At 36.6% G+C, this 21,190-nt stretch overlaps 1 protein-coding gene across 1 annotated transcript in view; it reads left to right on the top strand.

The window, feature by feature from the left end:
• Positions 1 to 1,971: 1,971 nt before the first annotated feature.
• CCDC7 (coiled-coil domain containing 7) overlaps positions 1,972 to 21,190 on the top strand; it is a 432,318-nt gene continuing 413,099 nt past the window's right edge. Inside the window, exons 1-3 of the mRNA XM_070500835.1 lie at positions 1,972 to 2,272; positions 3,365 to 3,457; positions 8,000 to 8,083. Coding sequence (XP_070356936.1) covers positions 1,994 to 2,272; positions 3,365 to 3,457; positions 8,000 to 8,083 — 456 coding nt within the window. The 5' untranslated portion in view covers positions 1,972 to 1,993. The remainder of the gene's footprint in view (positions 2,273 to 3,364; positions 3,458 to 7,999; positions 8,084 to 21,190) is intronic.

The following is a 21,190-nucleotide window of genomic DNA, read 5'->3' as shown; positions in this document are numbered from 1 at the left end:
GTCCCGGCCTCTCCTCGCAGCACAGATGTCAGTTAGTGAGATAGCGGGAGCGGGGGCCGGAGGGTTTGCGGGCTTCCGTCTTGAAGGAAGTCTGGGAGGCTCAGAATCGCCAGCGTTTTCACCTTAGAGCCAGCCTCGCGGGGCGCCCCCCGCCCCCGTCACTGCTGCCCACGGCCTCGGCAGGTACGCGGCGTCCCAGGAGCGCCGGGGCGCAGGGGCTCCCTCGGCGGGCCAGCGTGCGCAGGAGATTCTCTGGCGAAAGCACCCCGGCTTTTCTCTTAATGATCCCGCGGCCTGACTGCCTCAGTGGCAGTTGTGCTGCTTTTGGTGCAGAATCTGAGGCAAATCATCCCCCCCGCCCCCACCATTTTGTTCACTGTGTCGTCGAAGGGTTTGAAATGAATATCAAGTTAATCCTTGAAAGAAAACCAGAAAACGTTTGTCTTCGTGGTAGAAAGTGATAAACTTGGGCGAGTCTATATAGTCTCCACCTCCTAGGATTATTAGGGGGGTTAAATGAAGTAAATAGGTAAAAATCGTTACATATTTTCTTGTAAATACAAGTGTTCACTCATGTTGCTTTTATTTTTGTATTCGTGTGAACTTCATGGATCCCTTTGTTAGGCCGACTCTGGCATCAGGCGAGTGTCCATCCTTTTTTTTGCTGCTTTCTTGAAGCGGCCCACATCTCTGCCTCCCTGTCTGTCACCGTGGATGAACCTTCTAAAGTGTGTCGGCCCGTTTGTGCATTAAAACCCATTTCGTCTTGTTTACTGCGGGACGTCATCCCAGCAGTCTCTGTCTCTATCGCTCACTCTGTGTTGCCGTCTACTGGATCACTTCCATCAGCATGTTTGTTAATTTTCTAGGGCTGCCTAAAACAGCGCCACAAACTTGGTGGCTTAAAACAACAACAGTTTGTTCTCTCGCGGTTATGGAGTCTAGGATTCTGAAATCAAGGTTTGGCCGGGCTGTGCTCCCCGCCGAAAGGTTCTGGGGAAGATTTCCCTTGCCTCTTCCTCACTTCTGGTGGGTGCTGGCAATCCTGAACATTCTTTGGCTTGCAGCTGCATCACTCACTGGTCTCTCTTATCACGTGGGCTTCTTTCCTGTATGTCTACGTGTTTGTATATTCACGTGACTTTCTTAAATGACACCACTCATTGGATTTAGGGCCCCCTCCAATCCAGTATGACCTCATCTCACCTTGGTTACATCTGCAAAGACTGTATTTTCAAATACGGGCATATTCTTAGGTACCAGGTATTAGGACTTGAACACACGTTTTTGGGGGGCACAGTTCAACCCACAACAATGGGACTTTTGTAAGTCTGGAGAGCTTCAGACAACAGAGAACCAGTGCTATTCTATCTTAATTTTTCTGGTATACCAGACAACTCCCGTGGTCAGGCATATATTTTAAAGTTCTTTGGGAGGAGGCATTGTCCTGAGTCCTAATCAGTCAGCTTTGGAGAAAGGGAGAAGTAGAAGAATGAAATCCTATGGCCTGCCCAGTCTATACTTCCTTATTCCAGCATGACTTTGGTGCTACCTTGATATTACCTTGCTGATACACTGGGCCTAGGCTATTACTCCTACGGAAATAATGATCTATATAAAGGGCATATATTAGTTTAAAAATGGTGGGAAAGTAAGAATAAAATTTTAAAGTTTTCTGAATATATTCTCAGTGCTGCCACTGTCTTATTCCCTTCCTTCAGCCCCCGTCCTAAATGCCCATACCTATATCAGCCTTCAGTCACCTAGAGGTGTTTCTCACAGGTTTTTTTTTTTTTTAAATTTGTTATTATTTGTTGTTAGGAATGTTTCCTTCTTCATTTTGTAATTTCTCCAGAGTCGACTTTAGGATTCACCATCTTCAAGATAGTTGATAATCCTGCCATCATTTTGAATCTGAAATCTTAATATTTTATTCACAGGAAGGAATACAATTTTTTTTCATCTATAATTTGGAAGCTAAGTAAATAACAAAATGAAGCCAGTAAAGCATCAGTTGGCAGTTAGTGATAAAGTGGTAAATGTTCCAGAATTAACTAATAAAAAAGGACGACCTAGTTCACCTTGGTCATCTAAATCAAAGCAAAAACGTAAGGCAAAATTAGTACGTGATAAACTTGAACCGATGGTCTTAAGATCTCCACCAACAGGAGAATCCATTTTAAGATATACTTTGCCTATACCATCAAGTAAGACAGATGACTTCATGTCAGAAGAGGAATTGATCAGGAAAGTTACCGAACATCTGAAGATGGTAAGACATTTGTTGGTCTATGTATTGGGGGTCCCCATGACCATCCCCGGGTTTAGTGATTTGCTAGGAGGACTCACTGGACTCAGCATAAAGTCATATTAATGGCTAAGATTTATTACAGTGAAAGGTACAAAACAAAATCTGCAAAAAGAAAAGACACATGGGGTGAAGTCTAGAGGAGACCAGGTTCAAGCTTCCAAGATTTGTCTCCCTTTGGAGTCACACAGGACATGGGTGTGACTCCAGTAACAAACTCCTCCAACAACAAATTGTGACAACACGTGAAATGTCTACCAGAGAAGTTCATCAGAGACTCAGTACCCAGGGTTTTTTTGGGGATGGTGGTTACCTAGGTACTCTCTGCTTGGCATGTACAAAAATTCCAGACTCCCTGAAGGAAAGCATGTGTTCAGCATAAATCACATTGTTTGCACAGATAGTTTAAGGGCACTGAGCCACTGTTATCAGTTATTGAATGGTGGGAACCTTCCTGAAATCCAAATTCTGAGGTGCCAGTCCAAGACCAACCTTGCAAGCAGATCTTTCTGAGGATAGGCCTTTCTCAGTCTCATGCCTGCTATGTTAACTCTGCTCTGCACTTTAGAAAGTTTAGCTCTTAGTGTTGGGGAAAAAAAACCACCTCCCTTTCTCTGAGTTTCTTTTTGCATGGTGATCCAGAATTGAATTGTAAATGTACCGAATACCAAGTGAGAAATAGCACAAGTATAAAAAGAATATAGTTTGTCAAACTTCCAAAATACGAACTTGCTTAAAGTTTGAGTGGTTAGCTCAGAGAATTTCCTTTAAAAATGTATTGCTTTCTGATCTCCATCTCTATTTTCCGCACTCTCTTCAAAGAAGAAAGTTGAGTCAGTCAGATTTTGAGGAATACTTTGGTGGTAAGTAGACTTGATGCTTCAAGTATTCATAGACAGACCCTCTCCCATAAACATAAAATTTAAGTTTATGGCGCTGGCAGAAATAATTTTTACTGCTAAAAATGTCTTGACATGATTGACTAAATATCTTTTTACATTTAATATAATAATTTTAAATTATGAAAGTACTTAATTTGCTTTGATTTTCTCATAGGTTGTTTCTACTTTGGAAGAAGCCTATGGGTATAGTATTCAAAATGGAGAAACACCAATTGTGAAGCCTGAACAGGAAGGATCAACTTTATCTGTAAGTATTTGTAACCCAAATGTAGAGACGTTAACATTGAAAAGGGCTAAGATTTTCTTTTGGAGTCCATACATGTTCTCAGAATGAATTCCCCATTTATGAAAATGATCCTGTTAGGAAACTTGAAAGTAGTGTACTGATTTTTCCATCCCCTGCCAACATTTATCTTAAGTTTAATGAAGACATATCTATATCCTGAGCCTACTTTTAATGCTAATGCCTCTCCTGTTTAATTTTTAAGCATGTGGTTGTCTGTTGGCTTGAGGTATATATTTTTTATCACATTAAGAAAGTATTCTTCCATTTCTAGTTTGCTAAGAAAAACCCAAAACAATAAAGAGATTATAGAGTTTAAACAAATGTCCTTGCATATACTGAAATAGTGTAATTATTAAGGTGGTTATGTCGTTTTTCTCCTTCAATCTATTGATGAGAGGAATTATTTTACATATTTCGTAATATTCAACTGTAATTTAATACACTTTACTCGTGGAGTAGTATTCTTCTGTTTTATAATTAGTTTTGTTAGTTAGGGATTGAGTTTGGCTCCATGTAATAAAACACCAATGTTGAGTCATTCAATTGATGAACATGGTATGTACCTCCATTTATTTAGGTCTTGTTTGAGCCCTTTCATCAAAATTTTATAATTTTCATCATACAGATCCTATGCATGATTTGTTAGATTGATACATTGATATTTCATGATTTTTGGAATGATTATTAAGGGCATTATGTTTTAATTTCAGTTTCCACATGTTTGTTGCTAGCATATAGAAATACGATTGATTTTTTTCTATGTTGATCTTATATCTTGTAACTTTGCTCAATGTACTTTTTTATTCTAGGAGTTTGTCTGCAGATTCCTTGGAATTTCCTACATAGACAATTATGCCTTCTTCAAATAGGGACAGTTTTACTTCTTTCTTTCCAATTTGAATGCTTTTTATTTCCTTTCCTTGACTTATTGTGCTGGCTCTGGCTTCCAGTATTATATTTAATAATAGTGATGAGAGCAGACTTCCTAGACTCATTCTGACTGCTACTTCCAGACAAGGGTGAAAATTCACTTCCCTGCTCCGTTCCACCAACACCATTCTGATGGAGGAATTGGAGTGCTACCTGCTACCACCAGTAGGTGGTGGACATTCACTCTCCAGTCAGCCTTGCTGACACCACCCTGGTGAGGGACATAGAGGGCCAAATTTCACTGCCATATTGTTTTTCAGTTCTGTTGACACCTATGGGTGGTGGTGCAGTTTTTTTCTTGGTGTTTAGCTCAAGTAGGATAGGTATTGTCGAAAAGGTTTTGCTTTATGCTAGAGACTCCTTTTCACAGTCCTGTGGCTTTTCTTAGGGCTTTTTATTAGTCTGTACTTATTGACAGTTCAGGTTGCAGGCTTTCCTAGTGTTCCAGATATTTTATATATAGGTATGAAGAAAACCCAAGGAACTCTTGTATTCCTCAATTCTCGAGACCTCTACTTTCTCTTTCTACCTTTCAGAATTTTCTTGTGTTGGTTTGTGGTATTGTCTGCAGTATATTAGTTGTAGAGGGGAGGATTAGAGGAATTGGCCCAGTCCATCATGGCCAGAACAGGAAGTCCAAAACTACTTTTTACTTTGATACAATTTTATGTCCTGATGTCTACTTTGATATCAGCTTTCTTATGATTAGTCATTGTATTTCTCCTCTCAAACTTTATTTTCAAACTATAACTGTGTATTTACTGTGTCTCTTTGAAATAGCATATAGGTGAGTCTTGCTTTTTTATCCAGTCTGACAATCTCTGTCTTTTAATTGCTGTTTGGTTCATTTACATTTAATTGATACAATTAAATGTCATGTCATATAATTAGTTTATTATAGTGAAATGTTAATGAAATAATGTGAATAAAGTCTACTTTCCTGCTATTTGCTTTTTTTTGTCCTATATGTTTTTTGCTCTTTTTCTTTTCTGTCTTATTTTGTGTTAATTATGTATTTTTTAGTATTTTATATCATTTTTTGCTTTTTAGCTATGTATTTTTTGTACTTTCTGTAGGGATTGCGTATGTATCTTTAGCATCACAATATATCTTTAATTAATATTATACTGCTTCATTTCTAATGTGAGAACTTTATAGCAGTATAATAACATTTTCCTCACTTATGTTTTTGTGCTATTGTTGTGATATTATTGTTTACTCTTTTTTTTTTCTGACTGCTTTAAAGATTTTCTCCTTATCTTTGGGTTTCGGCAGTTTGATAAGATGGGCCTAGGTGAGATATTTTCTGTGTTTATTCTGGTTGGAGTTCATCAAACTGAGTCTGAGTTGATTTTTTCATCAAATTTGGAAATTTTCATTCATTATTTCTTCAAATATTTTACTGCCTCCCACCCTCCTTTTTCTGAGACTCCAATTACATGTACATCAGACTCACTCACACTCTGTTCATCTATTTCAGTGTTTTCTTCTTCTCTGCTTCAGTTTGGACAACATACATTACCCTATCTTCAATTCACCAATCCTTCCTGTAGTGTCTGATCTGATGTTAAGCTCAATCCTATGACATTTTTAGTTTTAAATATTGTAATTTTTACGTTTAGGATTATCTTTTGGTTCCTTTTTAGGGGTTTTAATATCTCTCCTGCTGTTATCCCTCTCCTCACCTACTTTATCTTTTCCTGTAAATTCTTTTATCTTATTGATAACAGAGTTTTAAAAATTTCTTGTCTGCTAATTCCAATATCTGGGTGAAGAGTGTGATTGCTTCTTCTAACTAGTTTTTCCTTTGATTATGGAGTGTGTTTTTCTGGTTCTTCATATGTTTTGTGATTTTTTTTATTGGATCCCAAGCATTGTATTTAGAAGAACATTGGAAACTATGGTACAGTGTTTTGTTTCCTAGAGAATGGTTGCTGTTTCCTTTATGGCATTTAGGGTGAAGGGCTAATCATTCTCATTCCTCTAAGAGTTGAGTTGGGCGGGAACTGATCCATATATTTAATTAGGTTGAGGTTTTATCTGATTTGTCTAATCTGCAATGTCTCCTATTGCTGCTTCCCCTGAGGGGCTGATTTCTTTGATCTTGCCAATATTTTAGTTGGCAGGAGTTTGAACTTCAATTTAAACAGTTTTGGTTCACATTTTGGTTCAATCCTGGCAGAGCTTTGAAATACAATTACCATGAGAATGTGCAGGATAAGATTTCTCTGCTTTTTAGCTCCTCCTTTTTTTTATAGTTCTGTAATTGCCACCACAATCAAACTGTAAAGCATTTTTATTATCCCAGAAAGCTCCCTTGTACCCCTTTACAGTCAATTCTCTCCTGCCTTGGCTCTAGACAACCACTGATTTATCACTATAGTTTTGCCTTTTCTAGAATTTCGTATAAATAAAATCATACAGTATGTAGCCTTATTTAACTTCCATAGTTTGTTTCAACCATCCTAATCTCTGACGACTGCCTTTTAGCTTTCTCACTTAGTCTGTCTAATATTATGCCTCCAGAAGTCCTTTGATTCCATTGGGAACTATAATCTATTGGCCCTACTGCCTTTTACTGTCCCAAATCTCCTTGTGTTCTTACCTCCCTAAGCTTAAATTCCATGGTCTATTGTTATTATTATTCCTTCCTTGCATATGTACTTAACTCTCTTGCCCTGTCCTGCTTTATTGATTGCTTATTTGTTGATATTTATTTTGTTAATCTGCAAGTCTGGTCAAATTGATCTCTGTCTTCTCTATCTATCTGGCACCTGAATGTGGGTGGAAGAAAATCCCCAAGTATGCAAATGATCTCACTTTATATTTGTGATTAGTAACTCTAGTTCGTTCCTATTTTCATTATCATGAATGACTGTTTCAGTTTTTCTTCCCTCTCCTATATGATTATAGGTCTTTACCATGACAAAGAGGTATATGAGCCTATGAGTATGTTTAAAATGTAATGTTGAACAAACATATTCCTCATGGAGAACATTCTTTGAGTGTATATAAGCATCTGAGATTTGTTCATCATGGATCAATTCTCTGATTTACAAGTCACTGCTCTACTAGAAGAGATTCAATCATTGTGACATTTTAACCTGTAACTATTTTTTTCGTCAAAGTTTTCTCTTGCCCATTAAGTGAGGATGCAAGACTACAGCTCTTGGCAAATATACTTACAATAAGTCCTAATTAGCATTCATTTTCTAACACAAAGAAATATTTATAAGGTATACACACAGTGGCTACCTTTTTTTGCCACCTGTCAATTTCAAGAGGCTAAGTCTGGGATGCTTGATTTTCTGCAACTGTATAGGGGAGAATGACTGGAGAGACATAGCTCATAGGGTATATGTCATTAATGGGCCACTCCCCAGAATGTACTTTCTGGGAGAATTTGGTAGGATAGCATTTAGAGTATGCTTTCTTGTCTTATGTGTTTGAAGGGACATAAGTTACATACATGAAAATATTTTCAAAAGTAGTTAAATATACTGAAATATAAATGGATATACATATGGGTTCTGAAATAAAAGTAACTTTCTGTTTTGTTATTCTTTTCAAAAGGTTGGGGATGATCTGAGTTCATTCTTGATATGTTGTTCACAATTTGCAGCTCAGTTAGAAGAAGCAGTTAAGGAAGAACGTAATGTATGTATTCTGTGTAAACTGCAAGGTGTAAATATTACTCAATATTTTAATAATTTTAATTGTTATCAATCAATAATAAACCAACAATATTAATTACATTAATGTTAATTAATAATTAAATTAATTATTAATACTTTTAGTAATAAAATATTTAAAGTTATATTGATTGTTTAAACTTCAATGTGGTAATCCATTCAGAAACATTAGTCTAGATACAGCACCTTAAGGAGTTAGGAAAGGCATTAGAAAGCATTATTTTTCTTTATTCTTAACATAGGCATTTAGATCTGTGAATTTTTAAGTACAGCATTGACTGGGTCATTAGTATTTTCTTATATAGTATTTATACTTTATTGTGTTTTTTAATGCAAGTTTATATTACAAAAGTAACATGTCATAATTAATGAAAATTTAAAAAATAAAGTCTGGGCCGGCCCAGTGGCATAGTGGTTAAGTTCATGTGCTGCACTTTGGTGGCCTGGGATTCTCAGGTTCGCATCCCGGGCACAGGCCTAGCACCACTTGTCAAGCCATGCTGTGGTGGCGTCCCACAATATAAAGCAGAGGAAAATTGGCACAGATGTTAGCTCAGTGACAGTTTTCCTCATGCAAAAAGAGGAAGATTGGCAACAGATGGTAGCTCAGGGCCAATCTTCCTCTCTCACACACACACACACACACACGATAAAAAATAAAGACGCGCAAAAAGAAGAAAATAAAAAATCACCAAAATCCTATTTCCCTGAGATAACCAACCATTATTAACCTTTTTATTTACCTTCCTGTTTTCCCATGGTTATATACATTATTTTTTAAAAATGAAATAATATTGCACTTGCTATTTGATAATGCACTTTCTTATTTTTTGAGTTGTGAAAAATAATGTTTATTGTGTATCTGATTATAAAAGTATTATTGTGAAACATTTGAAAAAGTGAGAAAAGCACATACGAAAACAAATTATCTGTAATCTCACTCTAATATATAAGCACCATTAACATTTTGGAATATATTTTCTCGTGTTTTGCTGTGAAAAAAATAAATACACATATGTGTGTATATGTGTGTGTGTGTACATATACACACATTTATATGTACATTGATATATACATTTTTTCCAAATTTTTTACTTTAGTAAAATACACAATGCCATAAAGCTTACTATGTTAACCATTTTCTTTTTTGAGGAAGATTAGCCCTGAGTTAACATCTGCCACCAATCCTCCTCTTTTTGCTGAGGAAGACTGGCCCTGAGCTAATATCTGTGGCCATCTTCCCCTGCTTTACATGTGGGACGCCTGCCACAGCATGGCTTGACAAGCAGCAGGCATGTCCGCACCCGGGATCCGAACCAGTCAACCCTGGGCTGCTGAAGCACAACGTGCGAACTTCACTGCTATGCCACCGGGCTGGCCCTGTTAATCTTTTCTTTTCTTTTCTTTTTTTTTTTTTTAAAGATTGGCACCTGAGCTACAACTGTTGTCAATCTTCTTTTTTTTTTTATTCTTCTCCCCAAAGCTCCTCAGTACATAGTTGTAGACTCTAGCTGTGAGTGCTTCTGGTTGTGCTATGTGGGACACTGCCTCAGTGTGGCCTGATGCGTGGTGCCGTGTCCATGCCCAGGATCCGAATTGGTGAAACCCTGGGTCATCGAAGCAAGGCATGTGAACTTAACCACTCGGCCATGGGGCTGGCCCCCTGTTAACCATTTTTTAAGTGTACAGTTCGGTAGTATTCAGTACATTCATATTGTTGTGCAACCATCACCTCCATCCATCTCAGAACTCTTTTCCTCTTGCAAAACTGAAACTCTGTATGCATTAAACAATAACTCCCTATGACCCCCTCCCCCCAGCCCCTGGTAACCACCATTCTATTCACTGTTACTATGAGTTTGCCTTTTGTCTTTTTTTTTTGTAAGATCCATATGTAAGTGAGGTCATGCAATATTTGTCTTTCTGTGTCTGGCTTATTTCACTTAGTGTAATGTCTCCCAGATTCATCCGTGGTGTCACAAATGGCAGGATGTCTTTCTTTTTTATGGCTGAATAATATTCCAGTGTGTGTGTGCGTGCGTGTGTGTACACTACAACTTCTTTATCTAGTCATCCATCGGTTGTTTCCATATCTTGGCTATTATGAATGCTGCAATGAACATTGGAGTGCAGATATCTCTTTGAGATAATGATTTTGTTTCCTTTGGGTATATACTCAGAAGTGGGATTGCTGTATCACATGGTACTTATATTTTTAAATTTTTGAGAAACCTTCATACTGTTTTCCGTAGTTGCTGTACCAACTTAACCTTCTCACCAATGGTAGAAGGGGTCCCTTTTCTCCACATTCTTGCCAACATTTGTTTTCTCCTGTCTTTTTGATAATAGCTATTCTAATAAGTGTGAGATAATATTTCATCTTGGTTTTGATTTGCATTTCCCTAATGATGAGTGCTGTTGAGCACCTTTTCATGTACCTCTTGACCATTTGTATGTCTTCTTTGGAAAAATATCTATGCAAGTGCTTTTCCCATTTTTTAATCAGGTTATCTGTTTTTTTGCTGTTGAGTTGTATTAGTTCCTTACATATTTTGGCTATTAGCCTGTTATCAGATATGTGCTTTGCAAACATTTTCTCCCTTTCCATTTTGTTGATTGTTTCCTTTGCTGTGCAGTAACTTTTTAGTTTGACGTAGCCCCACTTGTTTGTTTTTGCTTTTGTTAAGCCTAGGCTTTTGGTGTCATGTCCAAGATATCATTGCCAAATCCAATGTCCTGAAGCTTTTCCCTTGTTTTCTTCTAGCAGTTTAATGGGTTTAGATCTTAGATTTAGGTCATGGATCCGTTCTGACTTAATATTTGTATATGGTGTAAGGAAAGAGTAGAACTTTATTCTTTTGCACGTGGATATCCAGTTTTCCCAGCATTAGTTGTTGAAGAGATTGTTCTTTCCCCATTCTATTGTCTTGGTACCCTTGTCAAAAATTATTTTGACTTATATGCAAGAGTTTATTTCTCGGTTATTAGTTCTGTTCTATTGGCCTATGTATCGATCTTTTAAATTATATGTTTATTTTATTTATTTATTTATTTAATTGTTTTTGAGGAAGATTAGCCCTGAGCTAACATCTGCTGCCAGTCCTCCTCTTTTTGCTGAGGAAGGCTGGCCCTGAGCTAACATCCGTGCCCATCTTCCTCTACTTTATATGTGGGACGCCTGCCACAGCATGGCTTGCTAAGCAGTGCCATGTCTGCACCTGGGATCCAGACTGGCGAACCCCAGGCCACCAAAGCAGAACATGCGCACTTAACCACTGCACCACTGGGCTGGCCCCTATATTTTTATTTTTAAAAATTGGGATATAATTGACATATAACATTGTATTAGTTTTAGGCGTACATATATATCTGTCTTTATGCCAGCATGGCACTGTGTTAATTACTGTTGCTTTGTAGTATATTTTGAAGTCAGGAAATTTGAGGCCTCCAACTTTTTCTTTTTCAAGATTGTTTTGGCTATTCGAGGTCCCTTGAGGTTCCATATGAATTTTAGTATGTTTTTTATGTTTCTGAAAAAAATGCCATTGGAATTTTGGTACAAATTTCATTGAATCTGTATATTAGTTTGAATAGGATGGACATTTTTACAAGAATAAATCTTCCAATCCATGAGCATGGGATGTCTTTCCATTTATCTCTATCTTCTTTGATTTCCTTCAGCAATGTTTTATATTGTACAAATATACAATTTTCTGTTTACAAATCTTTCATCTCCTTGGTTAAGTTTATTCTGAAATATTTTTATCTTTTTTGATGCTATAGTAAATGCGATTGTTTTCCTAATTTTCTTTTTGGATTGGTCCTTGTTAACATGTAGGAATACAACTGACTTTAAATGTTAATTTTGTATCCTGCAACTTTGCTGAATTCATTTGTTCTAACATTTTTTGTGTGTTTGTATGTGTGTGGAATCTTTAGAGTTTTCTACATACATTGTGACATTTGCAAACAAAGAGAATTTTACTTCTTGTTTTCCAATTTGTATGCCTTTTATTATTTTTTTCTTTTCTAATTGCTCTATCTAGAAATTCTAGTACTATGTTGAATAGTGATGGTGAAAGTGGGCAGCCTTGCCTTGTTCTTGATCTTAGAGGAAAAGCTATCAGTCTTTCCCCATTGAGTATGGTGTTTGTGTGACCTGTTCATGTATGGATTTTTATGTTGAGTTAGTTTCCTTATATTCTTAGTTTTTTTAAAAAAATTAATTTATTTTAATTGCAGTAACATTGGATTATAACGTTATATAGCTTTTGGATGTACATCATAATATATTCCGAATTCTGTGTAGATTACATCATGTTTGCCACCCAAGAACTAATTATAGTCCATCCTCTCACATGTGAGCCTAATTGACTTATATTCTTAGTTTATTGACTGTTCTTATTAATTTTGTCAAGATTGTTGAATTTTTTGTTAAAAGCTTTTTCTGCATCTATTGGGATGATCATGTAGTTTTGTCATTCATTTTGTTTTTGTGGTGTATTATATTGTTACATATTATTACATATATTGAGTCATCCTGTGTTCCAGGTATAATTCCTACTTGGTTTTGCTGTATAATCTTTTTAATATGTTTTTGAATTCTGTTTGCTAGTATTTTGTTTTGGATTTTTGCATCAGTATTAATCAGGGATATTGGTTTGTAGTTTTCTTTTCTTGTGTGCTTTGTCTGGTTTTGGAAATGGTAGATTGGTGTAATTTTAAATTTCATTTTTTTGGATAGGCAGAGGTTCTTCTTGTGTATGGTGTGAAGAATGGATATAATTTTATTTAATTTTGTCTAACAGATGGCTTTGCAGTTGTTCTAACACTATTTGTTTCAAAGACATTTTTGCCCTCACAATTCTGTCATTATCATATACTAGAATTCTACATGTGTCTGTGTCTATATCTGGACCTTTTTTTCTCTGTTGGGTGGTCTGTCTGGTATGTGCCACATTGTTTTAATTAATTATAATTAAAAGTAATTGTGATATATGTATATATTTTGCTGGGGAAGATTTGCCCTCCCAAAAGCCTGAGTGCATAGTTGTATATTCTAGTTGTAAGTCCTTCAAGTTCTTCTATGTGAGCCACCACCACAGCATGGCTACTGACAGATAAGTCCTGTGTTTCTGTGACCAGGAAGTGAACCACAGCTGCTGAAGCAGTGAGAATGCTGAACTTAACCACTAGGCCATCGGTGCTGGCTCAAAATTATAATGTTTTAATGTCTACCAGGACTAACTTGTCTTTCCTCACAGTTCTCACTTTTTAGTGTTTTTTTTTTAGTTTTAGTGGGTTGATTTGTGGACCCCAAAAAATATGTTTACGTCTTTATCCCCATTAACTATGAGTCATTATTTGGAAACCGGGTCTTTATATATGTAATTAAGTTAAGGATCTTGAGATGAGATCATCTTGTATAACCAACTGGGTCTTAAATTCAATGACAAGTATCCTTATAAGAGATAGAAAAGGAGAAGCCACAGAGGACAAGGTCATGAGAAGACAGAAGCAGAGACTGGAGTTAAGTATCCACAAGCCAAGGAATGCTTAGAATCACCAGAAGCTGGAAAGAGTTGAGGAAAGGAATCTCCTCTAGAACCTCTCGAGGGAGTCAAGCTCTACTGACACCTCGATTTTGGCGTTCTGACCTCCAGAACTGTGAGAGAATGATTTTTTGTTTTAAACCACTTAGTTTGTTGGTAGTTTGTTATGGTGGCCCTTGGAAACTAATATACTAGCTATTCTTACATGTTTATTTTTTTGATATAAACTTTAGGTCTCAAGAAATAGCTTCGTAAGAAAGCTCATTGATATAACTTAATGGAATTGCATTAAAATTATAGATAAATCTAGGAAGAACTGACATCTTGGTGATGTTGAGAAATCCTAATCAAGGAAAAGGGATGTGTTTCTAGTTGTTCAAATATAGTATAATGTTTAAACAGTGCTTTGTTTTCTCCATATAGAAAAAAATTTAAACTTTTTTGTTTATTCTTAAGTGTTTTGTTTGCTATTGAGTTAGGTTTTCTTATCCATTATATCTTCTGATTATTGTTTTTGTATATAAATGTTACTGACTTTTTGTGCTGATTAAGTACTGCTGTTTTTTTGAATTCTTTGTTTTGAGTTAGTTTTTTTCATTGATTCTGTAGAGTTCACCAGGTATATTGTCATATCCTTTATAAACTTAATGCAATCCGAATAAAGAGAGCTTTTTTCCTTCTTTTCCATGTCTCATGGAATCCTTATTGTTTATTTATTGATTTATTTTTTACTTACATTATTATTTATTTTTATTGAGGTCACATTGGTTTATAACATTATATAAATTTCAGGTGTACAATGTTATATTTTGACTTTTGTATAGACTGCATCATGTTCACCACCAAAAGTCTGGTTGCCACCTGTCACCATACACCTTTTGGCCTCCATATGCCCTCTTCCCCTCTGGTCACCACCGATCTGTTTTCGGTATCTATGTATTTGTTTGTTTTTGTTGTTTTGTCTTCCACATATGAGTGAAGTCATATGGTAATTGTCTTTCTCTGTCTGACTTATTTTGCTTAGCATAATACCCTCAAGGTCCATCCATATTGTTGCAAATGGCAAGATTTTGTGTTCTTTTAGGTCTGAGTAGTATTCCGTTATCTATCTTCTTTATCCATTCATCAGTTGATGGGCACTTGGGTTGCTTCCAAGTCTTGGCTACTGTGAATAATGCTGCAGTGAACATAAGGGTGCTTATATTTTTTTGAATCAGTGTTTTCCTGTTCTTTGGTTAAATACCCGTAAGTGAAATAGTTGGATCATATGGTATTTCTGTTTTTAACTTTTGGAGGAATCTCCACAGTGTTTTCCATAGTGGCTGCACCAGTTTGCACTCCCACCAGCAGTGTATGAGAGTTCCCTTTTCTCCACATCCTCTCCAACTCTTGTTATTTCTTGTCTTTTTAATAATAACCGTTCTTTTGGGCATGAGGTGATATCTCCTTGTGGTTTTGATTTGCATTTCCCTAATAATTAGTGATGTTGAACATCTTTTCATGTGCCTGTTGACCATATATATATCTTCTTTGGAAAAATGTCTGTTTATATCCTTTACCCTGTTTTTGATTGGGTTGTTTCTTTGTTGTTGAGTTGTATGAGGTCTTTATATATTTTGGATATTAACCCGTTATTGGATATATGATTTGCAAATATTGTCTCCTGATTGGTAGGTTGTTTTTACATTTTCCTGATGGTTAAATTGCTGTGTGGAGCTTTTTAGTTTGATGTAGTCCCAGTTATTTTTTCTTCTGTTTCCTTTGCCTGAGAAGATATGGTATTCAAAAAGATACTACTAAGACCAATGTTAAACAGCATACTGCCTATGTTTTTTTTAGGAGTTTTGTGGTGTCAGGTCTTACATTCAAGTCTTCAATCCCATTTTGAGTTAATTTTTGTGTATGGTCCAAGGTAGTAGTCTACTTTCATTCTTTTGCATGTGGTTCTCCAGTTTTTCCACCATTTATTGAAGACACTTTCCTTTCTCCATTGTGTGTTCCCTGGTTCTTTTGTCAAAAATTAGCTGTCCATAAATGTGTCGGTTTATTTCTAGGATCAGTTCTCTTCCATTGATCTGTGTGTCTTGTCTCTTTTTGTGCCACTACCATGCTGTTTCCATTACTATAGCTTTGTAGTATGTTTTGAATTCAGGGAGTGTGATACCTTCAGCTTTGTTCTTTTTTACAGGATTGCTTTGGCTATTCTGGTTCTTCTGTTGTTTCATAGAAATTGTAGTCTTCTATGTTCTATTTCTGTGAAAAATGCCATTGTGATTCTGATTGGGATTACATTGAATATGTAGATTGCTATAGGTAATGTGGACATTTTAATTATGGTTAATTCTTCCAATCCATGAGTATGGAATATCTTTCCATTTCTTTATGTCTTCTTCAATTTCTTCCAATAATGTCTTATAGTTTACAGTGTACTGGTCTTTCACCTCCTTGGTTAAATTTATTCCTAGGTATTTTATTCTTTTTGTTGTGATTGTGAATGGGATTGTATTCTTGCTTTCTCTTTCTGCTGGTTTGTTGTTCATGTGTAGAAATGAGACTGATTTTTGTGTGTTGGTTTTTGTAGCCTATAACTTTACTGTAGTTGTTGATTATTTCTAATAGTTTTTTTGGTGGAGTCTTTAGGGTTTTCTATGTATAGAATCCTGTCATCCACAAATAGTGACAGTTTTACTTCTCCTTTCCAGTTTTTATCCATTTTAGTTCTTTTTCCTGCCTATTTGCACTGACTAGCACTTCCAATACTATGTTGAATAAGAGTAGTGACAGGGGATCATTGTCTTGTTCCTGTTCTTAGAGAAATAGGTTTCAGTTTTTTACCATTGAGTATGATGTTGGCAGTGGGGTTGTTGTATATGGCTTTTGTTATGTTGAGGTACTTTCCTTTCTATTCCCATTTTATTGAAAGTTTTTTTTTTTTATCATAAATGGGTGTTGAATCTTGTCAAATGCTTTCTCTGCATCTATTGAGATGATCATGTGATTTTTTTGTTAGTGTGGTGTGTCACATTGACTTTTGGATGTTGAACCATCCCTGGGTCCCTGGAATAAATTCCAATTGATCATGGTGTGTGATCCTTTTAATGGATTGCTGTATTCAATTTGTTAATATTTTGTTGAGGATTTTTGCATCTATGTTCATCAGTGATATCGGCCTGTAATTTTGCTTTTTTGTGTTCCCCTTATCTGGTTTTGTATCAGGGTAATGTTGGCCTTGTAAAATGAGTTAGGAAACATCCCCTTATCCTCAATTTTTTGGAATATTTTGAGAAGGATAGGTATTAAATCTTCTTTGAATGTTTGTTAGAATTTACCGTAGAAGCCTTCTGGTCCTGGACTTTTGTTTCTGGGAAATTTTTGATTACTGTTTTGATCTCTTGTGATTGGTCTAGTCAGATTCTCTATTTATTCTTGATTCAGTTTTGGGAGATTGTATGATTCTAAGAGTTTATCCATTTCTTCTAGGTTATCCAATTTGTTGGCACATAGTTTTTTGTAGGATTCTCTTATAATTGTTTATATTTGTCTTATAATTATCTGTATTATAGTTGTACAATTGTATACAGCAATTGGTGTATACAATTGTTTGTAATACACCAAATGTATTACAATTGGTGTCCATTGTAATTTCTTCTCTTTTATTTCTGATTTTATTTATTAGAGCCTTCTCTCTTTTTTTTTAGTGAGTCTGCCTAAGGGTTTGTCAGTTTTGTTTATCTTTTCAAAGAACCAGCTTTTGGTTTCGTTGATCTTTTCTGTCTTTTTAGTCTTTATTTCATTTATTTCTGCTCTGATTTTTATTTTCTTCCTTCTACTAATTTTGGGCTTCATCTGTTCTTCTTTTTCTACTTCCTTTAGATGTAATGTTAGATTGTTTATTTGAGATTTTTCTTGTTTTTTGAACAAGAAAGGTAGGCCTGCATTGCTATAAACTTCCCTCTTAGTGCCACTTTTGCTGTATTCCATAGATTTTAGTATGTCATATTTTCAATTTCACTTGTCTCTGGGTATTTTTTAACTTCTCTTTTGATTTAGTCATTGACTTAGTAATTGTTATAGCACTTTGTTTAATCTCCACATATTTATGACTTTTCCAACTTTCTTCTTGTAGTTGATTTCTAGTTTCATACCGTTGTGGTTGGAAAAGATACCTGATATTATTTCAATCTTAAATTTATTGAGACTTGTTTTGTGGCCTAATATGTTTCTATCCTGGAGAACGTTCCATGTGCGTTCAAAAAGAATGTGTATTTTTCAGTCTTTGGATGGGATGTTCTGTATATATCTGCTGAATCCATCTGCTCTAATGTGTCATTTAAGGCCGATGTTTTCTTATTGATCTTCTGTGTGGATGATCTATCCATTGATGTAAGTGGAGTGTTAAAGTCTCCTCCTATTATTGTGTTACTGTCAATTTCTTTTATGTCTGTTAATATTTGCTTTATGTATTTAGGTGCTCTTATATTGTGCACATAGATATTTACAAGCATTATATTTTCTTGTTGGATTGTTCCCTTTGTCATTATGTAGTGCTCTTCTTTCTCTCTTATCTCAGTTTTTGTTTTAAAGTCTATTTTACTGATATAAGTAAAGTCTATTTTACTGATATAAGTATTGCTACTCCAGCTTTCTTTTGATTTCCATTTGCTTGGAATATCTTTTTCCATCCGTTCACTTTCAGTTTGTGTCTTTGGGTCTGAAGTGTATCTCTTGTGTGCAGCATATGTATGGGCCTTAGCCACCCTGTGTCTTTTGATTGGAACATTTAGTCCCTTTACATTAAAATTAACTATTGACCAGTATGTACTTGTTGCCATTTTGTTACTTTTTTCCTGGATGTTTTTATAGTTCTTCTCTGTTCCTTTCTTCTTCTCTTGCTCTCTTCCCATGTGATTTGATGGTTTTCTTTAGTGTTATGTTTGGGTTCCTTTATCTTTAGTTTTTGTGTATTTATTATAGGTATTTGGTTTGTGGTTACTGTGAGGTTCATATATAATAGCCTATGTAAATAGCAATCTGTACTAAGTTGATGGTCTCTTAAGTTTGAGCTCTTACTAAAAGCCTTTCACTTTTACTCCACAACCCAATATTTTATGTTTTTGACATCATATTTTGCCTTTTTATTTTTGTGTATCCCTTAACCTCTTGTTATAGACATAGATGATTTGAGTACTTTTGTCTTTTGACCTTCATAGTAGCTTTATAGGTGGTTGATCTATTACTTTTACTGTATATTTACCTTTACCAATGATATTGTTTCTTTGATAATTTTCTTATTCCTATTTCCGGCCTTTTCTTTTTCACTTAAATAAGTCTCTTTAACATTTCTTCTAAGGCCAGTTTGGTGGTGATGAACTCCTTTAGTTTTTGCTTGTCTGGAAAACTCTTTATCTCTCCTTCCATTCTGAATGATAACCTTGCTCGATAGAGTATTTTTGGTTGTAGGTTTTTTCCTTTCAACATTTTAAATATATGGTGCCACTCCCTTCTAGCCTGTAAGATTTCTGCTGAGAAATCAGCTGGTAGCCTTATGGGATTTTCCTTTGCATGCAACTTGTTGCTTTTCTCTTGCAGCTTTTAGGACTCTCTCTTCATCTTTAATTTTTGACATTTATAATTATAATGTGTCTTGGTGTGGGCCTCTTTGGGTTCATCTTGTTTGGTATTCTCTGTGCTTCCTGTACTTGGATGTCTGTTTCCTTTCCCAGGTTAGGGAATTTTTCAGCTATTCTTTCTTCAAATAAGTTCTCTGCTCCTTTGTTTTCTTTTGTCTTACTAGGACACCTATAATGTGAATGTTAGCATGCTTGATGTTGTCCCAGAAGTGCCTTAGACCTGTTCTCGTTCTTTTAAATTCTTTTTTCTTTTTTTTTGTCCTGCTTGGGTGATTTCCTCTACTCTTTTGTCCAGATCACTGATTCATTCTTTTGTGTCATCTATTCTGCTTTTGATTCACTCTAGTGTATTTTTCATTTCCTTTGTTGTGTTCTTCAGCTCTGATTGGTTCTTTCTTATGTTTCCTAATTCTTTGTTGAAGTTCTAACTGTGTTCATCTATTCTTCTCAGTTCAGTGAGCATCCTAATGATCATTACTTTGTACTCTTTATCAGGTAGATTGTTTACTCTGTTTCATTTAGTTCTTTTTTTGAGGGTTTGTCCTGTTCTTTTATTTGGAACATATTCCTTTGTCTCATCATTTTGCCTACTTCTCTGTGCTTATTTCTATGTATATGTCACACAATTTTGGAAATGTGGCTTTATGTAGGAGGTGTCTTATGGGGCCCAGCAGCATGCTCCTTTCTTGTCACCCATGCCAAATGCTCCAGGGGGGTCCCCTTTGTGGACTGCATGTGCCCTTATGTTTTGGTGGGGTTGCTGTTGCTGCAGGTGTGTGGGTAGGCTGAGGTGGCCCCTGGGCCAGCTGGTTGTGAGGTCTGGGCACATGTAGCTGCTATGGACACGTTATTGGGTGGGGAAAGCCCCTGGCACAGCTGGCTGCAAGGTCTGGTAGCACACAACTACCATGGTTTTGCTGGTGAGCAAGTCAGGCCCCCACTATGGCTGGTTGTTAGGCCCAGGGATACAGAACTGCTGCAGGCCCCTGGTCTGGCTGTCTGTATGCTCCTGCAGTCCTCAGCTGCCTTGGATATGTTGATGGGTGGGCAGGCCTCTGGTGTGGTTAGCTTTGTGGCATGTAGATGTGGCATGTTGCTTTTGGTTGGGGCAGGCCTCTGGCACATACTGGCTGTGTAGCCCTGCACTGCACAGCTGCTTCAAGTGTGCTAATGGGTGGGGCAGATTGGCAACACACAACCATTTAAGGTGTTGGTAGTTGGGACAGATCCCCTGTGTGGCTGTTTGCGAGGCCCACTGGTACAAGTCTGCTGTGAGCTTGCTGGTGGGTGTGGCCAGTCTCTAGGGCATGCTGCTTGTGCTGCTTGGCTGTACTTGATTACCTCAGGTGCTCTAGTGGGCGGAGCATACCCCTGCACTAACAGGCTAGAGGAAGGATTCCAATGGTGTCTGCCAGCATCTGTGTCAGCATGGCTGAACTAGGTCACAGTAATGGCTGCCACCCATGTCTCAGTCCCTGAGGCGGCGGGTGAGCCCAAACACTTCCTGCATCTCCAGGATGTGCTTTCATCTTAGTAAGTGAGTCTCTTTTACCAATAAACTATGCACTTTTCTGTCTGGTGTTTTTGTGCTGGTTTCAGTGTTGAGTAAGTCTGTGTGTGGGCCCTTTAAGAGCAGGTTTTCCTTTCCCTGAAGTTCTATAGTTTTCCTGTGCATATTCTCCTTTGTTTTTCTAAGCTAGTTATTTTGGGATCTAGTCTCTCTTGTGCTGGATCTAAGGGCTGGAGTGTGTAATGTGGAGCTTGAACTCCCTGCTCCTCTGGGAAAAATTCTATATCTCTGAGATCACTCCTGATCATGAAATGTCATGGCTAGGGTGTACATTTTTCCTCAGCAGGGCTGTATCTCTGCCTCTTCCACCCCTCTCTGTG

This window comes from Equus asinus, chromosome 29, assembly GCF_041296235.1.
Source record: "Equus asinus isolate D_3611 breed Donkey chromosome 29, EquAss-T2T_v2, whole genome shotgun sequence".
Taxonomy (NCBI): domain Eukaryota; kingdom Metazoa; phylum Chordata; class Mammalia; order Perissodactyla; family Equidae; genus Equus; species Equus asinus.
This window is presented reverse-complemented; position numbering and strand designations above follow the sequence as displayed.